Source organism: Microcebus murinus, chromosome 12 (genome assembly GCF_040939455.1).
Source record: "Microcebus murinus isolate Inina chromosome 12, M.murinus_Inina_mat1.0, whole genome shotgun sequence".
Lineage (NCBI taxonomy): Eukaryota > Metazoa > Chordata > Mammalia > Primates > Cheirogaleidae > Microcebus > Microcebus murinus.
Window position 1 is genome coordinate 33,710,818 of NC_134115.1, and position 22,638 is coordinate 33,733,455.

General features: G+C 40.6%; 1 protein-coding gene across 2 annotated transcripts in view; it reads left to right on the forward strand.

Moving 5' to 3' along the window:
• Positions 1–22,638, forward strand: part of RCL1 (RNA terminal phosphate cyclase like 1) — a 58,993-nt gene that overhangs the window by 14,199 nt on the left and 22,156 nt on the right. For both annotated transcript variants that reach the window (XR_001147052.3, XM_012737806.2), the window contains exons 2-5: positions 5,368–5,439; positions 7,836–8,011; positions 16,666–16,740; positions 17,643–17,767. Coding sequence is in view for 1 of the 2 variants with exons in the window: in XM_012737806.2 (XP_012593260.1) it covers positions 5,368–5,439; positions 7,836–8,011; positions 16,666–16,740; positions 17,643–17,767 (448 nt within the window). In the remaining variant the exon portion in view is untranslated. The remainder of the gene's footprint in view (positions 1–5,367; positions 5,440–7,835; positions 8,012–16,665; positions 16,741–17,642; positions 17,768–22,638) is intronic.

Here is a 22,638-nt window from a genome sequence, read left to right on the forward strand (position 1 = left end):
ATCTTATAATTTATTCTGATAATTGGGTATATGTTTGTAATTTTTGCCTTTTTGGATTTAATGAGGAAAATAATCACTCCTGATTTTACTTGTTAACAGTTCACTGTCTTGTCTTCCAGTTATTCTCTAAAGAAATTGAAATCACATTGTATATATTACTTTTTAACTTTTTCCTTAATAAAGTGTGAACATTTTGTTGTGTAATTATTAATAAATAATTCCTTTAAAAACATTTTTAATGGGTTCATAGCCTAATAAAGATCTATCATAGGCTATCTAATGAAAGCAGTTTTGTTGGCTCTTTCAGTTGTGCTACAGTACCTTTATTTGTATTTTTTAATTTAAATTTTATGTACTTTTAAAAATACGTACATATGGCACAAAATTAAAAGGGAAGGAAAGGGTTTAGAGAATCTGTGAAACAGTGTTACTAGTTTGTGTTTCTTTTCAGGACTAATTTTTTCATAAATAAGCATATATATACACATACACACACGTACACTTTTCTTTTTTTCACACAAATGGTCATTTGTATCTTCTTTTGACTCTATATCTTGGAGATGATTCATATTAGTATATGAAAAACCTCATTGATTATAAGGCTACGGAGTGTTCTATTATGGTTATGCTGTAATTTATCTGACTAGCCCAGTATTTGTAGACATTTGAGTTAGAACACTTTTAAATTGAGAATGTGTTTATTGAAATTTGCTCCTTGTTTTTTGTTTTGTTTTGTTTTGTTTTTTTGAGACAGAGTCTCGCTTTGTTGCCCAGGCTAGAGTGCCATGGTGTCAGCCTAGCTCACAGCAACCTCAAACTCCTGGGCTCAAGCAATCCTCCTGCCTTAGCCTCCCGAGTAGCTGGGACTACAGGCATGCGCCACCATGCCCAGCTAATTTTTTCTATATATATTAGTTGGCCAATTAATTTCTTTCTATTTATAGTAGAGACGGGGTCTCGCTCTTGCTCAGGGTGATTTCGAACTCCTGACCTTGGGCAATCCGCCCGCCTCGGCCTCCCAGAGTGCTAGGATTACAGGCGTGAGCCACCGTGCCCGGCCATGCTCCTTGTTTTTAAGTACAGATTTTTAGATTGTGTTCTTTACCCACTCCCCTCCTTTGAGACATGCTTTTGTCTTTCTTAGTGAGGCATGGTTCAGGCTGATGAACCTTATAGGACATACAAACACTTTAAGAAATGATGGTTCAACCCCATATTTTGGCACCAATTAAAAAAAAAAAAGGAAAAGAAAAAAGGAATGATGAAATCACTTATGTGGGGGATTATTTTCAGGATAGAGAGTGGGAGGGGAGTAGGCATGGGAGGTGATATTTAAGGAATCCTGAGATTGATGGTCCCAACAGTTAAAATATTTTTAAAATGTGAAATATAAGAACATAAAAATGCATAAGATATGAAAGTAATGCTTAAGGGATTATGAAATGAACATCTGTGTGATCACAATCCACACCAAACAGTAGAACTTTGCCAACATCTGTGTGCTTCTTGGCATTCTTAGCATTCTTAGCTCCCTACCATGCAACCAGTGGTAGCTAATATCCTGACCATTATGACATTCACTTTGATTCTCTTTATAGTTTTATAACCTAATTATGTATTCCTAAACAGTGTAGTAAAATTATGCTTGCTTTTGGAACTTTTCCTTTATAATTTTTAGATTTGTGAAATTTTATGTCCCCTGGAGCATTTGTGAAGAGGAAGATTTAGAGAGGGTGTGTGGGACCTGAATGGGCAAAGAATCATACACATCTTGGCTTAATGAAGTTTGAGGACTTTGAGCTTACTATTATTAGGTGAACTTGAGATCTTTTTCACACCAGGTGATGGAGCTATATCTTCACTGTTGCTGGTGCTCATATCTTCACTGTTGCCGGTGTTCAGGAACTAGCTCTGAGTCTGGTTCTTTGAAGTGCTACTTCTGAAGCACCTGTTTGCTGTGACCAGGAATGGTCCTGCCTGCAAGTCTCTTTATGCCCATTCTCTTCCTACTTAGGTTTCTGTTGGGCATTTCTGACTGTGTTTGTGCTTAAGAGCCCCTGTGGATTTTCCTCTGCCCCCAAATTTCTAAAGTCATGTTTTCTTCTTTTAAAAGCTGTAGGGTTTAATCTTTGGCTTTTCCTCCTTCCCATTTAGGTACCTAGAAAGCTTGAGCAAATCAAGGGCTTCTTTTTCTTTCTTTTTTTTTGTACAGAGTACCTTGTATAATCAATCAATCAATCTCTCTCTCTCTCTCTCTCTCTCTCTCTCTCTCTCTCTCTCTCTCTCTCTCTCTCTCTCTCATCTTTGTCACCCTAGGTGGAGTGCAGTGTTGGGATCATAGCTCACAGCACCCTCAAACTCCTAGGCTCAAGTCATCCTCCTACCTCACCCTCCCAAGTAGCTAGGACCATAGGTGCACACCACCATGCCCACTTAATTTGTAAAATTTTTTTAGCGATGAAGTCTCACTATGCTGCCCAGGCTGGTCTCGAACTCTTGGCCTCAAGCAATTCTCCCACCTCAGCCTCTTGAGTCACTAGGATTACAGGTGTGAGTTACCATGCCCGGCTCTTCCTTGTATTTTCCATAAACCTAACTTGAAAGTGGCATTGTTATAGAGACTGTGCTTAATTTTTAAAGACAGAATGTTTATAGAAAAAGACTATAAAAGTAATTGCTAGTTCAATTCCATAGTTCAGTTACTTTCGATCTTTTGTGATGCTGCTTATATTGCAACCTAGTACCCATACACATACATGTAAAACAAACTAAAATTTTATGAACAGCACCCTTAGTATGTACAGTTACTCCGATACAGTCTATTCTGTTCTAATTTATTTTTAAAAATATTGATTAGTGACCCATTAAATTAACTACAAGATCCTGCAGTTGCAAAGAGGGGAGAGCTTGGCTCGGGGGGATTAAACTGAACAGAGGCAAACGAATGTCATGGTGTGATTGAGAGTGTGGACTTTGGAGAAGGACAGCCTTGGTCTCAAATCCTGACTCTGCCACTGCTTGTTGATCACTTGACCAGGGAAGGCTTGTTGACATTGTTGGGCTCAGCCTTCTATATAATGGTGTCTTAGTCCAATTTGTGTTGCCATAACAGAATATCACAAACTGGGTAATTCATATAAAGAAAATAAATTTATTTCTCATAGTTCTGGAGGCTGAGAAGTCCAGTATCAAGATGTTGGCATCTGGCCAACGCCTTCCAGAAAGTGGAAGGGTACAAGATGGGGTGAGAAATAAGAAAGGACTAGACTTGCTTTTTTATTTTTATTTTTTAAGGAGACGAAGTTTTGCTATGTTGCCCAAGCTGTCCTCAAAGTCCTGGGCACAAGGGACCCTCCTGCCTCAGCCCCCTGAGTAGCTGGGACTATAGGCGTGTGCCTCTGCTCCCTGTTAGACTCATGTTTATAACAGCCCACTCTTTGTGTTAATGAATCCACTCTCGGGATAAGGACATATAATCATTCATAAAGGCAGAGCCCTGATGGCCTAATCACCTCTTAATGGTCCCATCTCTTAATACTGTCACAATGGTGATTAAATTTCAACATAAATTTTGGAGGGGACATTCAAACCACAGCTAACTCTATGCTTCAGGGTTATGAGGATTAAATAAAAAAAGGTAGATACAAAGTAAGTGTTTAATATACAGCAGATGTTATTAGCCATTATTATTTGTTTCAGGATTTAATGAGGTTTCTCTGATTTGTAGCCAGGTGCTTTTTGTACAGATTTCAGAATCTACTATGACAAGAGTTATGGGACAGTGTTAAGTAACAGACCAGGTGGATGGGAATTGTTTAGTCGAGCTCCTCACCCTTTGGGATCAGTTTAGGTGACTGCTGGGGTCTGTGGAGTCCGCAAACTCTGGTGGTTTATTACAGGAGCTGGAACTGCCTAAACATATCAGCAGTCACTGTGCCTTGAGGGGCAGAAGAGTTGGCCTTTCTCTCTTTGTTCATGAGCAGGAAGTTAAAACTAAAGGGGGTGTGTATGTATAAGATTAGCTCCTGGGATGCCAGAGGACATGTTCCCCGGTCTGAGTCCTCATTCTTCCTTCCATAATTTTAAATTTAAAATCTATTCTCTTTTCCTCCCCTTCCTTCCTTCTTCCCTCTCTTCCCTCTTCCCTCTCTTTTTAAAAGAATGACCAGCTTTTATGTTTATTTTATTTTATTTTATTTTTTTGAGGCAGAGTCTCACTCTATTGCCTGGGCTAGAGTGCCATGGTGTCAGCCTGGCTCACAGCAACCTCAAACTCTTGAGCTCGAGCAGTCCTACTGCCTCATCCTCCTGAGGAGCTGGGACTACAGGCATACACCACCATGCCCGGCTAATTTTTCTATATATTTTTAGTTGGCCAATTAATTTCCTTCTATTTTTAGTAGAGACAGGGTCTTGCTCTTGCTCAGGCAGGTTTCGAACTCCTGACCTTGAGTGATCCACCCGCCTCGGCCTCCCAGAATACTAGGATTACAGGTGTGAGCCACTGCGCCAGGCCAGCTTTTATGTTTAAATAACAATCTTTTTATAAAAGGAATTGAAGTAAATTTGAAGATAAAATATAAACATTTAATATGATAGTTGTATAAAATCCTATCATAAAGAGAAACCCATTTGTTGACATTTGGTCTTTTTTCTTTCAGTTTTTTTTCATGTAATTAAAAAAAGGTGACAGTAATACTGTATATTCAAGCACCTTTTCAATGAAATAAGAAACCAAATTGAGTAGATACTTATTTATAGATCAGTAAGATGATAGACGAAGGGACATTGTTGAATGAGAGAGACAGTGACATGATCTCTTACTATCTCTGAGACTGAAAGGTAGCTCTCAATTTAGTCTCCCCTCTTGGGCATTCTGGATCAAGGATGAATTTAAGGGGTTTTAAAACCCTTTCCTGTTTTCTACTGTTTGTCCCTTATTTGGCATGCCCTCCTGAGATCAGAAGAAGATGTCTTTTATGGGTTTTCAGTTGCTGAAATTAATATTCCATTAGCTTGCTGGTAGAGCTGCTATTTTTTATGTAATGTGAAAGTTGAATTGTTTCTAAGTTCTACTTGAACTCCTGGCCTCAAGCAGTCCTCCTACCTGGGCCTCCCAGAGTGCTTGAATTGCAAGCCTGAGCTACTATGGCCAGCCTCTTTCTAAGTTCTGTTAAACATGTATGTTCCAGTCATTGCTATTCAACTGCCTCAAGTTCCTCAACCTGTGAACTCACCCAGTTCCTGAGGAAAGGCCGGGAATGATGCAGGAAGTGACCTACTCTCCACAGCAGTACCCAGATCAGATGTGCTTTCCAGAAACCACGACCTAACGTGAGGCCAATATGTTTTCTCTTTTCCTCACAGACTTTGAAGCCAGCTTCATAAGACTGTTGGACAAAATAACTAATGGCTCTCGAATTGAAATAAACCAAACAGGTAAGGTCCTTTTCTCTCTATTCTTAAAAGCACCTCCATGCACTACTTAAGCATTCCTGTGTTTCCTCACTCTTTTTAAAAAAAATTTTTTTAAATTTTTAGTCAAGATGGGGTCTTGTTCTTGCTCAGGCTGGTCTTAAGCTCCTGGGCTCAAACAATCCTCTTGTCTTGGTTTCTCAGAGTGCTAGGATTACAGATGTGAGCCACTGCTCCCAGCCTGTTTCTCACTCTTTTTTAATGGTGTAAATATTGTGTTCAAAACTTTACTAATCACTTTGTGTTATATAAGCCAGCATTAAACTGGAATGTTTGGGGGTTATATGAGGAAGATGTGAGTGGAGATTATAATAAAAGCTTATCATTCTAGATCATTTAAAAAAATATGGTGTCAGTATTTTGTCAGATGGAAGGACCCATTACCTGTCTGTGATATGATTGTCCAATTAAGAGGCATACATTTGATTTAGGGAAGCAGGAAGAATGAAAAGTTCAGATCAGCAAGCAATCGCCTCCTCTTTTTTTAACCGCAAATGTTTTCAAAGACAAAATTAAAAATTAAAATAGAATTTAGCAGACAAACTACCTCACAGAATTTGTTGTAAAGAATTTAATGTGGTAATGGACTTTGAAAATTTTTATGTGAATGTTAGGCATAAAATAAGTTTATACGAGTATATGCAAAAAAAAAATGTGAAAATCCCTTCACCTCCTTCCTCTTTCGTTCCCCTCTCCAGCGGTAGACACTGTTGCAGCATCTGCTAATGTGGGCACTTACGTAGTTTAAACATTAGTGGGGTCACGTTCTTCATATTGTTCTGCAGCCAGCATTTTCTTGCTAGCACAAATGTCTTGGAGAACTTTCCCTGCCAGCACGTGCAGGTCTATCCCAGTATTTCTGTGAGCTATGATATAGTGTTCCATTGTGTGGATACATGCTAATGTATTTAATTGCTCCATACTGATAAACATTTAGGTTGTTTCTAGCTTTTTTTTTTTTTGCTATTAGAAATTTTTATCTACATTGTATAGAAGTCCTTTGGCCAACTCCATGAGCTCTGTGTCTTTCCACACATATTCCACAAAGGAATCTCAGACCTTTCCCATATTTTGGCTTTCTTAACACAAGCTTGGGTTCATAGGTGGTCTTGTGCCATGTGAGATGTGCTGGTCTATAGCTTTGCCAGCTGTGATTCCTTTAATCTTCCTTGGCTTGTTTACTTGAAATTACTGGAGATTTTTTCAACCATTTTTATTGGTGGTTTGGAGGGCAGTTAATTTGATTCTTTTCTAGTTATATCTGCTGTGTAGGTTGAGAAGAAAGACATTTACTTGATCCTGGTCCCACCCCATGTCTTCCTTTTTTCTCCATCAGAGTAGAAAGCCTTCATTCTGGTGATCCAGTCAGTTTCTCATTTGGTTAATTTGTAGGCATAAACAGATAGATTAAAAGATTTAGTAGTTCTATAGTCTCTTTTTGGCTTTTTGACTAAAGGATGGTTTTGTGACTCTGAATAGCATTTAGTATAACTGAGCCAGAACCTTCCCTTTGAGAAGTGTTAGCCACTTTGATCAGAACATGATCCTGGTAGTGATTGTTTGAATTTTGGTTTTTAATTTAGTGAAACCTAAATTTATTTTTATCAAACTGCCAAGAGCTGTTTCTCATTTGAGTGACTGAACATGTCTTCTTGGTTTTAGTAAATTGTGCCAGAAAACATTGAAAAAGATATTAGCAGCAGAAATACCTTATTTATGATTCCTTAAATCATGTAGGGTATGTTACGTGGTTTTTCCTCTGATATGTAAACCTAGTAAGAAACTTTTTGGATGATGTGAATAAAGATAGTAGTTTTCACTGAAGCCATAAGATAATTTTAGCTATTTCCATATATCAATATTAAATTAAAACAGCTACTACTAATGCATTGCATGCCATATAGTACTTGCCTTTTTTAGGCATGCTGTTTAGTGAGTGATTTATCAGAGAAATCTCATTTCAAGAGGTCTAGAAGATGCTGGTTGCTGGTGTGATGGTTTAAGAACATCATTTGTAATTACTCCCTACAGTCAGCCCACCCTGAGAGTGTGCTGTTGGGAAAATAGGTGCTTACTCGGATCTCTCCTCTGTGCCCTGCTGTGACTTTGGCAACTCAGGTGGCTTAGGGAGGAGTTTAATTTATTACTGTTTATGAATTACACTTGCAGTTTATTATTGTTACAGGGGCTTGACAGTAGTGAGTCATCTTTTGGAGTGAAGTATGGGCTCTTAGCGATGGCATTTCAAACTCCCTTGGATGCCCTTGTCAGATTTTCCCCTTAGGACTAATAGCCTTCATCACCTTTGTGATACTTAACTTTTTTCTTGTTGAATGTGACTCTTTTTCCTCTGGTTTAAGGAACAACCTTATATTACCAGCCTGGCCTCCTATATGGTGGATTCGTGGAACATGACTGTAGTGTCCTTCGCAGCATTGGCTATTACCTGGAGAGTCTTCTTTGCCTGGCTCCATTTATGAAACACCCATTAAAAATAGTTCTGCGAGGAGTGACCAACGACCAGGTTGATCCTTCGGTGAGTATCAAAGCCAAACCATGTTGTGATTTTTGTTTCGTCTCTTGTCACAACCCAACCTCTCAGAAAAAGGTTCCTTAGAGAGAATGGTTTTGTTTTCACGTGGATTTCTTTTCGCTATTTTCCTTGAGATTTATAGGTTAATCACTCCAGGAGGCAGATGAAGCAAGACTTGTAATCATCAAATTCAGGATGATTGTTAACATTTACCAAGGTGCCTTCCATTCCTGTGTCTAAGATCCTTCAAAACAAATGGCTTGCCATCTCATCATGGTTGACATGAAATATAGCTCTGTTGGCCTGAAGTATGGGAGGGTAGAGTTTTTATAAGGTCATATGATAGCTGAGGCTGGAGGGCAACAGACCAGAATTTTAGGCAGGAAATAATATCTCCTTGGCATTACCACAGCATAATCTTGACTTATCCAGGCTTCAGTAATAAACTCGAGGACTGTCTTCTTCTGAAAAGAGTTTGCAGATTTAGAGAAAGAAAAGGACTTAAAGGCAGGAAAGGAATGTGTGAGCTTTGGTAGTTTGCAGGTACCAGCAAGCTTCTTATTAAGCATGCTGATTTTTCTATAGATATGGGGCGAACCGTTTAATATCAAGCTAAAATTTTCATTGTGATCACCACAGCTATGTTAGTGCCGTCTAAGGTGAGTTTGTGTGTGTGTGTGTGTGTGTGTGTGAGAGAGAGAGAGACAGAGAGATTGGAGAAGTCCTGTCCAGGCCTGCCAGATTCACCACTTTTTGGATGCCCTGCTGTCCAGAGAAGGTGTCTTAAAACTAGTGGCTATGATGTGAAGTCCTAACTGAGGAGGCATACTTGTCTTTACCAACGCAGACTTGGCTAATACCAATGAATGGGCAACTTTTGAAGCAGAATGTGAAGCGTGTAGCTTTTCTAACCATAGAGGACCAATTAGTTAGGTGGTACAGTGAGCCCCATAATGGAGGTTGCTTGTATTTACCAAGATACCTACTAGGGCAGGACTGGGGAACCTGTGGTCTTCTAGATTCTGAAGTACGGCCTTTTGATTGAATCCAAATTTTATATTTATTTTATTTTTACTAATACATTTTTGTTAATCTTTTGTATTTTTATTTTAAAAACGAACATATTTAAAATACCAAAGAATAAAATCAGTTTCAACAAAATAATCCTCCAAGATTGACTGGCACAGTTAGAACATTAGTAAGCCATAAAGGCCATACTGATGGCTGCTACACTCATGATTTAATTCTAACTTCTCCTGCCTGACTAGTGCCACTGCTATACGAGGCTGGTTGGTGTGAGTTTATGGGGTCGAGTACCCAAGTCTGTTATCAGCTTTTGGCATCGGTGCACTATGTTTCTGTTTGAGGTGGAATTTATGAGTATTTGCACAGCTTGACAGCATATTTATTTATTTATTTATGTATGTATGAATGAGACAAAGCCTTGCTCTGTCTAACCCTGAGTAGAGTGCAGTGGCATCATCATAGCTTACTGCAACCTCAAATGACTGGGCTCAAGCTAGCGTCCTGCCTCAGCCTTTCGAGTAGCTGGGACTATAGGCACACACCACCACACCCAGCTAATTTTTCTATTTTTTGTAGAAAGGGGGGTCTTGCTCTTGCTCAGGTTGGTCTCAAACTCCTGAGCTCAAGTAATCCTCCCACCTCAGCCTTCCAGAGTGCTAGGATTACAGATGTGAGCCACCGTGCCTGGCCTACAGTATTTTTTAATTCTGTCTGCTTAATAGCCCATCATGTCAAAGAAGACTAAGAGAATGCTGAAGGAACAAAACAGATTTTTTAATGAGAAGTGGAATTACATTATTGTTTCTGCTAAAGATAACATTTGCTTTGTGATACTGCAATATCAACATTAAAGAAATTCAATGCTCATCAGTATTATAACACTCATAAGGACCACAAATATTTTAAATTAGAGAGAGAGGTGCAAAAGGTTGTATTGCAGAAATAAAAAGATGAAAAGCAAAAGCAAAGACAATTCTTTCAAGTGGCAATAAGATCTGTAAATAGTGCCACTGAAGCAACTTATAAAGTAGCTTATATACTCAGGAAAAAAGTGAAGGCATTTAGTGATGTGTAAATTGTGAAAAAATGCATTGTCAAAGTTGTAGGACACTTAGAGTCTGATAACATTTCAAAGTACAAACAACTGCTTTTTTCTAGGAGAATCATAACTGATCAGCAGCATGAATTAGCCTTCAACTTAACAGACAACTTTATCCAATACTTCAAAAGGAAAATATATACTATTCAATCACTTTGGATGAATCAACTAACTGATACTAGGGACTTGGCACAGTTTTTATACTTCATTTGGGTCATAACAGAAGATTTTCTTTGCTACAAAGAGTTACTCTCTTTGGACACTCTTTTGAACAGAATATGGGGTATAGATATAGAAAATTCAATAACTTTCAAGATAAATGTCAAGAAGTTGGACTGAATTTGGCAAATTTAGTAAGCATATGTACAGATGGTGCACCTTCCATGACAGGAAACCATGAAGGGTTTATTGCACAGTTAAAGTATTTACAGATCCAGATGCTTTCATTTCTTTTCATTGTGTCTGACTTCAGCAAAATATCTGTGCTAAAGCTACTATTTTAAGTGACACTTTGCAAAAAGTTATAAGTATTGTTAACTATACTCATGCAAATGCAATAGTGCATTGTCAGTTTTGTAACATGCTAAAGTTGAACAATGAGGTATTCAGTGTGGATTTGCCATATCATTCTAAAGTGTGTTGGCTATTAGAGGGGCAGGTGTTAGCCAAAAGTTTGTATCTGTGAGAACAGGTAGTTAAAATTATGAAGAACAGAATCAGCAGTGTGAATTATTGGAAGAAGATTTCTTTAGGAATGCAGCATTTCTATGTGATATTATGTCCTATCAAGATGACTGGAATATTTCTTTGCAAGGTAAAACTAATAAGTCTGTGTATGATATGTGGCAAAAAAATCCAAGCATTTTGAAAACTATCTCAAAATATCTCTTCAAAAGGAAATTTCAGATGCACATTTTCCCAAGTTAGCAGAGGTCATTGATGAGCAGGATGATACATTGCAAATCATCTGAAGAATACGCAGCTGTTGTAGCCCTGTTAATTGGAGAATACAATGAAAGGTTCACTGACTTTGGGAATCATGACATCACACTCAAAATAGCATTTCAGCCCCTCACCTGGTTGATATCACCAAGGCACCTAAAGAACTACAGATGGACTTGATTGAGCTTTCAGTAGATGACATTTTATAGTCATTATTTGATGCTAAGAAAGATCCAATTGAAATATGGAAAAATGTAGTAGAACACCATTGTCAACATGCCCGAAAAATGCTTTCTTGCTTTTCAACCACTTAATGCTGCAAATCTACATTTCCTGCCTAACCCAAATCAAGATGCCTTTAAGGTTACAAATGATGGTACCCATCTAGAGGATTAACTAAAACTTCAGAACTCCATACTGCAACCAAATATTCACAAAGCTTTCCAACAAAAAGCCAACACAACAACGTCATTAGAATGTTAGTTAATTTAAAAATTAATAAATATTTTTTTAAATTAACTACATAGTAGTTGGATTTTTGCAAAATAATGTACATTTTCAAGTATATCTAATTGAAGTTTCTTGAATGTGGCCTTATTTGATTATAGCTAAATTAATGTGGCCTTCCAACATGAAAAGGTTTCCTACCCCTATACTAGGGTATAACCATAATATGTTCTTAGACAGTAAAAGACTTATTCCTCACTTCTTGGAAATTCAGCTACATAAACTCTTTTCCCTAGGGCACTGAGTATAGTAGAAGATCTGAAATTCTTAAATAGTAAAAGAATGTTGTGTAAGTTGTTTAGAATTTTTAATTTAAATGACTGCTTTTTTTCTGCATTTTCTGGGAGATGCTAGGAAATTGGGCCTCTGGTTAAAAGTGTGAGAGGAGGCATATATACACTTAGATTGGAAGAGGAGGAGGTGTCTCAAACAATGGGAAAAGGCCCGGAAGTGTACAGGGGATTCTAGCAGTGTCATGTCTCAATTATATACTCTTTTTTTGTGGTTACTAATGAACTTAAAAGCTTTTCTCACTGTGAATATTAAAAAAGTTTTATATAATTAACAGTGGCAAAGCTCAGAAATGGTACTTAACTCTATTATGCAGAGTATTAAAAAAATGTGTTTTCATATGCTTAGGACTATCTGCTTTTGCCATCTGCATTACTGGTACATTACTCGAGCCAAGGTAGAATAAATATGACTAATCCTGGAAAAAGAGTAACTTCTTCAGTCAATTTCATGGCTTCTTCATTTCTAGCTTACTCTTTTTTGTGTGGTTTCCTCATTAGTTCATATCTGCATCTACTTTCTACATATAGGATGAAATTAATGATTCTGCCCTTAAAGAACTCCTGGTCTTATGGGAGGACAGCTGTGAACCCATCAGGGGAGATTACAAGACTCAATACCCTTGGGTTCTGTTAGAAGTACAAGCAAAATGCTAAGTGTCAGGGTTCCTAGAGGGGAGAAACTCAGAGTCAGTCTGGGTTTTAGGAAGATAATTCTGGAGGTTGAGTGAATGATAAATTGGAGAGGATGATAGACTAGTTTGGATGTTATGGAGAGGGAAGTGGAAATGCAGGGGCAGATATGAAAGATAGGGACTTCATAACTTGACAACGAATTGAAGATGGAACGAGAGGAAGTTGCCGTAAATGACTCCATGATTTCTATTGTGGTTAACTAAAAGGATGTGATGATCAGAAAGAGCTTGACATAGGGAAGAGGAAAATTGTGATAGGATATCACAGGGTGATGTATTTGATTTTGGTCCCATTCCCTGGGATGTTGGCAGCATAACCAAATGAGGATAATTGTGATAGGATAATGGGTGATGTGTTTGATTTGGGTCCTGTCCCCTGGGATGTTGGCAGCGTAACCAAATGGGGATATCCATTTGGCAGTTGGAAATTAATGTCTGGTCTACTGATAGTTAATAGTTAAATTTCTAGGAGTAAGAGATAAATTGGTGCTGAGATTGAACACTGATAGCTTTTTGGGTGAAGTCATCATGAAGGTGTTTTCCTTACGGTGTGGTGGTGGTGGTGGTAGTGGTAGTGTGTGTGTATCTGAATGGGTTGTTTGTGTTTAAAGCCTCAGGTTTCACTTTAGAGCAGGGCAGTGTCACAGCACTGAATCGCTGTGCCTTCATGACAGCCATCTGTGGGATCTGAGTGGCAGTGCTCTCTTTAGGTAAGGCATCAGCTTTCCAGCTGGACATAGGTCGCAGTGGGCTTTATCATTCATTTAAATTTCCTTTTGGCCTCTGTGGACATTAGAGTTTTTGCCCCATGGTCCAAGGGGCTGAGAATGGAAGAAGGGCAAATGAGTGTTTAAATGTGAGTTGGGGAAGAAGACCTAGTGACAGAGTGAATGTGGGGCTAGAAGTCTTCAGAGAAGCCAAGCAGGAGATGAGCTCTAAGAAGCCAAGGATGAACTCTTTGCAGGGTTTGGGTCAGGATTGGGCATTGAGCAGTTTTATTGACTTTTCAGAGAGCAGACTCATTGGAGTGTAAGGAAGCAGACCAGGCTCCAGGAATAAGTAGGAACTAGAGCTGCAGAAAGTTAGGAGATTCTTCCAGAAGGTTAAGAGCTGAGTTATGGATTTTTTTTTTTTCCTTAGGCTGGGCTGGAAACTTGTACTTGCTTGTAGGCTGAGGAGAAGCTATAATGAAAAAGAAAGAATTAAAATAAAGATCTGAGGGCCCTTGCAGAAGTCCAGCTGGGATGAGGATTAAAGGCCGTAGTGATGGCATTGATGAGCCTTAGAAAGAGGTAGGGACATTTTTTCCTTAGAGGCAAGAGGTGAGGAAATGAGGAGAAATTTTGAAAAAAAGAAGAAAAATTCCAAGAGGTCTCCTCTGAATCTCAGTGATATGGCACCAGAGCCTGCAGTAAATATTTATGGGTGCCAACAAGCTGGTCCAATGGTGGGTGAAGATGCCATTCCTTTTCAGTTCCCTCCTAGAAAGGAAAAAGAAGTAGAATAATGCCTACCACACGCTGGGCATTGTTTGAAGTGTACATGTGTATGTATGTGTATATCCATATTTATTTAATTCTTCTACCAACCCAACAAGGTGGGTGTTCCTGTCTGTTTCAGATAAGATAAGTGGAGAGCAGCAGGTTTCTACTCTTCTATCAGCATGAATTGGCGTGGAGCATCACATTTCTACCTGTTGCTTGATTGGCTGCACTGTAAGGGTAATGCCTTTGCCCTGAGGTGCCACTTGGGTCAGATCTTTGCCTTTTCTCCCTGACCACAGAGTGACCACTCAGTGTCCCCTAAGCAGAACTTGCAGACCATCCTCACTCAGCTGCAACTAGAGTGTGCAGAGCTGCAGAAGACCATAGAGAGTGTCCAGCCCAGCCTCTCTCCTTCTATAGGAAGAAATGGAGGTCTGGAGACAGGGGAGTGTCCAGTGACATTTTATAGATGACTATAAATTGTCATCTACTGAGAGCTCAATCAAGTCCATCTGTAGTTCTTTAGGTGCCTTGGTGATATCAACTAGGTGAGGCTGAAATGCTATTTTGAGTGTGATGTCATGATTCCCAAAGTCAGTGAACCTTTCATTGTATTCTCCAATTAATAGGGCTACAACAGCTGCATATTCTTCAGATGATTTGCAATGTATCATCCTGCTCATCAATGACCTCTGATAACTTGGGAAAATGTGCATCTGAAATTTCCTTTTGAAGAGGTATTTTGAGATAGTTTTCAAAATAGTCTCAACAGCCAGTGAGAGGCACAGTGGGTGTCAGAGCCTCTGCCCTTCCAGCCATTGTCCTACTGCCCTACGTTGCCTGCCCTCCAAGTCCGCTGGAGAGCGATTAGGAGATGGGACTATACCTGGAGTTACACTTTGGCTTCTGGCTGACCCTCTGAGTAAATTTGGCTTCATCCTTTGTGAATCTGTAGAAAGGACGAGACAGTAGGAACACTCTGTTTTCTCACTTTCCTTTTCCCAGGATAGTGCATGGCTGTCTGATTCCACAGTAACGGACATCCTTGCTTCCCCCACTTTTTCAGAATCTGGCTGGAATTCTGAAATTCCTGCTGACCTTAATTTAGTCTAGACTGAATTCTTCCTGTTCTGGCAATTAAGTTTTTAGGTGTATTTAGCATTAATATTTAATTGAAATTAGCTAATATTTAATGGGTTTTCCTAGTCACTGCCCCTGCCCCACCTCATCCATTTAGAACATGTTATTGGGCCTTACAGATCATTTCTACCTCTGGTAATTTTTTTTTCTTCCTGAGACAGAGTCTCACTCTGTTGCCAACCTAGAGTGCCATGGCATCAGCCACCTCACAGCAAGCTCAAACTCCTGGGCTCAAGTGATCCTTCTGCCTCAGCCTCCTGAGTAGCTGGGACTACAGATGTGCACCAACACACCTGGCTCATTTTTTCTATTTTTAGTAGAGGTGGGGTCTTCCTCTTGCTCAGGCTGGTCTCAAACTCCTGAGCTCAAGTGATCCTCCTGCCTCGGCCTCCCAGAGTGCTAATGTTACAGACGTGAGCCACTGCACCTGGCTGATAATTTTCTGATAATACAGTGCTTCCTTGGGGCCTCTCCAACTCTGTCGGCATTGGTGGCAGCTTCAGAGACAGCCAGGCTTGAGTCCTTTACCTTAGAGATAAGGAGATTCAGATAGTTGTGATTTTCTTGTCTGAGTCCACGCAGCTAATTAGAAGCAGAGTCCAGAGCAGAACCAGTGAGTGCTCTCCCTACACCCTCCGTTTGTGCTATGGGCCCTCTCTGCTTCTCTCCATCGGGAGCAAGTAAGGGAGTAATTTTATTTCCTGTGTTGCAGTTAAGGCAACATTTGTTACTTGTTAAATAAAAAATACGTGATTTGAATGTCATCTTTTTATTCTATGAGGAATCCACAAATGAATAAGAAAGAAGCCAGACTTGCTAGGCGCTCTGAATGGGTAAGAGGTAACAGTAACACGTAGCAAAGTCTTGCCATTAACAGTGGATGTTGCAATTGTAGTTGGGGGTTTGTGCGCATCATGTAGTGTGAGGCTTTCATTCCTCTCCATCCTCCTCTCCCTTTAGCTGCCTGTATGGTGCACATAATCAAGATTCTTAAGTTAGCTGTTGAATAGTTCTTTTGGTTTGCTTTGACCCGGAGAGCTTCCAGTTCTAAATATTAAGCAAGCAACTATATTGGGAAAAGTTTAATAAAGAAGGCTAATATTTTCTTTTCTAGTGTTTATACCTATAAGAATGAACAAGGGGGTCCCAGTTTATTTTCTGTATGAGCCCAACAGTTTCTCTGTGCTTTTTGCATATTGCATCTGATGCTCATGGTGACTATGTGGTGTAGGTATAAGGTCTTTCCATCATAAGCAAGGAGAGAGGGGCTCAGAAAAGCCCAGGAGCTTGTAAAATCGCAGTTTTACTGAAGGGCACAGCCAGCCCATGTCCTCAGTGTAAGCCAGAATCCTTTCTGTTTATCATACTGCATTATCTACTTGGTTGCTAAACCTTGTGTGCTTCTTGGACTCTGTCTTCTTTCTGTCTGCCCAAGGTTTAATTAACCTTTTTTTTTTCTGAAACAATTTCATAGGTTGATGTTCTTAAGGCAACAGCACTCCCTCTATTGAAACAGTTTGGGATTGATGGTGAATCATTTGAGCTAAAGGTAAGAACATATGAACTATTGACTGTATCTGTGTAAAACATTTTCTTATCAACTTATTGGAAGAGCTGTGTGAGTCACTGTGTGTGTTTCACATTTGAAGTCACCATTTTTTAGAAGACCCTCAGGGCTCATGAACACTACAGACTTTGAACTAAAAGGGACTCTTTAGTACTGATAATAGTAGCCAACAATTATGTTGTATTTAATTTGTGATGGGGCTGTTGTAAGCCTTTCACATACATTAATTCCTGTGCCACTCAGCTAATTAGTAGTGCAGGTAGGATTTGGGTATATTACCTCTCTGATCTAAATGATCCTAGATATAGTTTGTGTTTAGGGGCTCCCAACCAGGATGTACTCAAGAATTTTCTATATTTGCAAAACCTAGTAGAAGTAATTTAAGCATCTGTTTATTATTGAAAGGAATTATATCGATCTAGTGTGGTTTAGCATCTGTACCTTTTAAATTGATGTTTTTAAACAGAAGAAAAGACTACTTTTATTTAATAATGTGGAGTTTTGATAGATCAGTTGCATGGTAGGAGAAAAAGGGATTCCTGATGGCTAAGAAATGGGATCAGCTGATGAATGAGGCCAGTTTCTCATTTTAAGGATGAAAAAACAGGCCCTGGTGGTGAAGTGTTCGGCTCAGGGTTGTAGGTGACACAGATGAGAGGCAGAGCCACTTGGGCAATCTGCTTTGACTTTGACGTGCTGCTGAGCACGTGCCCTCTTGGAGCTAACAGAAGGTGCTGTTGGTCTCGAAGGGATTGACAAGTTGACTATGAATGAACTGTCTGCCTTGTCAGGAAGAGCCTGTTGGTGTAAGCCTCCCTGGGTTGGGCGTCAGGGTGATCCACTGGTTTGCTGAGTTCTGGCCTCATCTTTCTCACCATGTGCAGATTGTGCGACGGGGAATGCCTCCTGGAGGAGGAGGTGAAGTGGTTTTCTCATGTCCTATACGGAAGGTCCTGAAGCCCATTCAGCTCACAGATCCAGGAAAAATCAAACGTATCAGAGGAATGGCGTATCCTTTGTATTTGGTTTAGATTTCTTATTTTTTTCCTTGCCTTACTAAGATAAGAATGACTGGCCGCTTTACTTCTTCCCAAGGTTATTTACATTTTAAACTATTAATACAGTCTTGGAAAAGCCTTAACAGTGAAATTGTAATTGTTGGCTGAGATATGATGTTTTATTATCTGCCTCACCATGACTAGATTGATTGAGTCACTCCTTTTTCTTTTTTTTTCCAGTTAATACTTAAGCAGTGCCTCCCGTATGTGCGATACCTTCTTGAGGGCTTTGGTTCGGGGGCCACAAATGCACTGCAGTCCCTGCCTCGGAAGAGTACATCATCCAGTGAAGGGAAAAAATACACAAATACATAATTCTGATATTACTTACAAAATGATGCAGTGGGTCGGAAAGGCTAAGAGTAGAAAGTGACCAGTTTTGTCTGGAGGATGTAGGAGGGCTGGAATGATAATAATGAAAGATTTCTACTACTAAGTGCTTGCTCTGCATGTACCTCAATAATTACTTTACATATCTTATTTTTTTTTTTTTTTTGAGACAGAGTCTCGCTTTGTTGCCCAGGCTAGAGTGAGTGCCGTGGCGTCAGCCTAGCTCACAGCAACCTCAAACTCCTGGGCTCGAGTGATCCTTCTGCCTCAGCCTCCCGGGTAGCTGGGACTACAGGCATGCGCCACCATGCCCGGCTAATTTTTTTTTTTATATATATATCAGTTGGCCAATTAATTTGTTTCTATTTATAGTAGAGACGGGGTCTCGCTCTTGCTCAGGCTGGTTTTGAACTCCTGACCTTGAGCAATCCGCCCGCCTCGGCCTCCCAAGAGCTAGGATTACAGGCGTGAGCCACAGCGCCCGGCCTTACATATCTTATTTTTAAGCCTCAGAATAATTCTTTGAGTTCACTTACATCCTGTTTTACAAATAGGGAAACTGAGGCATCAGGAGCTTAACTGCTAATGGTGGCAGAGCTGGGATTTGAACCCTGTCTGTTTAACTCTGGAACTCAGGTGTCTAGCCCTGCTTTTTCTTATAGAATGGAGCCATGAAGAATAGAGGCTTGCAAGGCTTGTGAAATGGAGCAAGAAAGGAGGGGTGCCTGCACAGATGTGACAGCGCTCTGGGGAGTGGCCAGTAATGCCATGTGGCCAGAATTCAGGTTGGTGGGTGACATTTGGTGGTAGGAAGTGGGGCATGAAGACAGGCAGGAGCCAGTGAAGAGCTGAAGGTAGCTGGAATTAGCTACCACATAGAGGGCAAAGAGAGGAGGTGGAAGCCTGAGAGGCCACCAAAATCTGAAAGCAAGACCAAAGTTAGAAGGAAAGTCAGAGAGTTGAGAAGAGAATCAAGAAAACACAGCTTCCCACATCAGCACCGTAAAGGGCCTGAAGAGTGAGCATCAGGCTGGGAGAAAGCTGAGTGCCCAGGCTGCCACTCATGCCCCCAGGAAGAGCTCTTTCCAGAGGGTGGTGGAGACCATGCCCAGGTGACCAGTTCTGGGTTGTGGAGTGAAGGAGAGGGAAATGGTGACGTGTGGGAGCCACTCTTTCCAGAATCTTGACAGGAAAGACAGGGAGAAAGAATGATGAGATGGTAACTTGATGAAGAGAGGGTGGGGAAGATTCCCTCCCTTTTGAAAAAAAGTAATGATTTGAGTGTTTTCATAGGTTGGTTAAAGTGGACTTAAGTAGGAGAGAGGGATACCGTTGGAGCAAGGTAACACGGTGACTGAAAGCCAAGGTGCTGGAGTCAGATAGACATGGATTGTGATGCTGGCTCTGCCATTTCCTGACGGGGGCATTTTGGCCCCAAGCACTGGTTGCCTCCTGTATCACTGGGCCTGTTACACCTGCGGTGTGGCATGTAGACAATTAAGTTACATGAGGTTGGGTGTGGTCGTATAGTAGGAGGCACTGAGATTGTTAAAAATGATCCATTTTTCATCACACGTAATAATATGGTGTATAAATGGTTCGCCTTTATGTTGTGACTCAAAGAAAGGCAAGCTTCGAGATGATTTTTCTTTTGACACTCATTTAATTCGTGCAAAACCCCATCTATCCAGCTTCTTTACCTTGCCAGTTTGTTTCAAATGGTCCAATATTCTTGTAGCAGTAATGTCAAACTTGGCTGCTATTTCACGCGTAGGTTGAGATGGATTTGCTTCCACTACTGCTTTCGGCTCATCATTATCCACCTTGGTCTCAGGTCATTCACGTGGCTCATTTTCAAGATTAAAATTACCAGAATGGAACTGGTCTAACTGTCAACATACTATGTATTCATTAGCCACAACCTTCCCAAACACTTTGTTGATATTTTGAGCTGTCTGCGCCGCATTGGTTCCGTGACAGAACTCATATTCAAAAATAACATAGATTTTTGACTTATCCATGGTTTTACAAAAATTGCTCTAAAAAAATAAGAAAGATAATCACAAGTCAAAATGTGCCTTTGAAAGAGTAAGGCTGTACCTTCACAATAAAAACAACACGATTTGTCAAACTGAAATGTCAAAGACTCAGTACTTAAGGAAATCAGATATTTATACTCACTAACCTAATAGATATGTGTCTTGTCTGGGACAAGAGATTGTGCTTAGGAAATGCTGTTTTGGGATTTCAGATATTAAGAGTGGTAAAGTCTTAGGTGCTGACATGATCCAGGTGGGGACAGGTGTTGGAGGCTAGGGAGATAGATGGTGTCTCCTGGTGAGAGCGTGACAAGGGAGGTAGGCCAGGATGCCTGCATCTTGGGGTGGGAGAGCAGATGCTTAAAGTCACTTTTGTATTTCTCAGGAGGTTTGGGATGGTCTTACTTGGAGAAAAAGAAGTGTAGTGTGGACTGACTTTTCAGAAGCCTTGATTAGCTTGAACATTAAGTGGCGAAGGACATGGAATGGGGTAGGCCGCACAGACACAAGTGGAGAGTAGTAGTTGAGATAAAGGATCAAACTTAGGGTTCTGCTTGAAGTTCTTTGCAGGCATTATAAGAGCAGAGGAGTATGAATAAAGCTTGCCTGGGTTGTGCTCTGTGCTCTGCATGGCTGTCTGGGAGCCCACCTAAGGGCCAAGCCATGTATGTACCAGGAGAGAGTGGACAGGAAGAGAAATGGTTCCCATTCTGGGAGCCCTCAGCTTGATGGATTGTTAAATTGACCCTGTGACTTACTAAGGTGATGTTCAATTCTAATATTCTCCAATTCTGAGAAGTTGGAAGAAGGTTAATGAGAAGCCTAAAAGAGATGGAAATACAATGTAAATAGAAGTGTTTTGTTTTTTTTTAAAAAAACAAACCAGATTTGTCTTTTCTGCTTGATCGGTGTTAGTTCCGTATAGATCGATTTCATTCTTTCTTAACAGGCACATTGCTTCCATCATATAAAGAACCCAAAATCAAACCCTGTTAATGGCCATTGAGTTGTTTTCTATAAAAATGCTGCAGTTAATGGCCTTGTACATGAAATCCTACATACTTACAGGACTATTTCAGGGTTTTTTTCTCATTTGAGATGTGTTTCCTTAAATGCTGTTTTGCAGCAGTGAACGCAGCTTGGAATCCATTCTCTGTAATATGGAAATATGATTTCCAGCATTGTGCTCTCTTTTGCTACAATCTTGTCATAACAACGTGGGTTTCACGGAGGCTGTTAAAATTGGGGTCCCCAGTACTCTCTATCTGGATGTGCAAATGCTTTGTGAGCAGTACTTAGATGAGGATGCTGGCAAAAAGAGCTCTGGTGTCCCGGCACCCTGGGTGTAACTTTGTTCTTCCCTTGACTTACGTTTTTTGAACTTTCCCTTAGTAGAACCTGAGCCAGGAAGACACTTGTGAGGTCCCAAGTCCCTCCCTTCCTTGAGGCAGGGGACAGGACACCCAAACCATCCCCAGTATATCTCTGACTTACAGAGGCTTCGTCCTAACTCCCCTGGAAAGTTGACACAGAGGCTTGGTCAGATCCCTGTCTGTAGACCAAACATTCCAGCCTCTGGTCTGCAGAGCTGCCCATTTAACAAACACCTCAAAGGAATGTGGGTTTGAATGGGGATCGCCTTCTTTGCCAGTTTTGAGGCCTGGGAAAAAAGCGCTGCCTTTGGAAAAAGCTTTATTTAGTTGGTTTGTGGTTTTTTTTACAGGCAAGGCTGGTTGACTGCTGAGCTGAGCTTGGAGGTTGTATTCCTCCTAGGAGGGCTCAGGTTGGGAGAACTGGCTCCCCTCTCCTGTGTGCATTTGTGGTTTTAACTGAGTTACTGCCCAAAGCACATCTTTTCCCTCTTGCATTCTACTTGATGACCTACTGGCCAGGGCCTGGGAGGGAGCTGGTGTGGGTTCCTGCCAGCAGCTGTGACTAGACAGTAGTTACCTTTTATTTAATGCCACCCACGCTGATTCTCCTTCCTGCCTGATGTGGGGCGACAGAGCGGAGCACTCTGTTTTAGTTTTGTGGTGCTGTCCCAGTAGCTTATGATTTGGTACATAAAGTGAAGAAGCTGGGGTAAAGGCAGACGAGGAGGTGAGTTGGAATTTGTGGGATGATCTGGTTTCCTTTTCTTGACTATAGGGAAGGTACTTTGAGAATCAATCAGTGTCTCTCTCTCTCTCTCTCTCTCTCTCTCTCTCTCTCATTCACCACCACCACACACACACGCACCCCTCTTAGCCCTCTCTTACCTGGAACACTAGGGTGGATGAAGGGTGGTGGGAGTCCCATGTGGACTGTAGCTATGAACTTGTCTCTTGGGTATTGGTTCTTAATGTGGTGTTGATGAATGGACTTTAGGAGGTTCACAAAACCCTGAAATTTTCTGCAAAATTGTGAGGGCACATATGTTTCTCAGGAGAGGGTCCATAGCTTTCATCAGATTC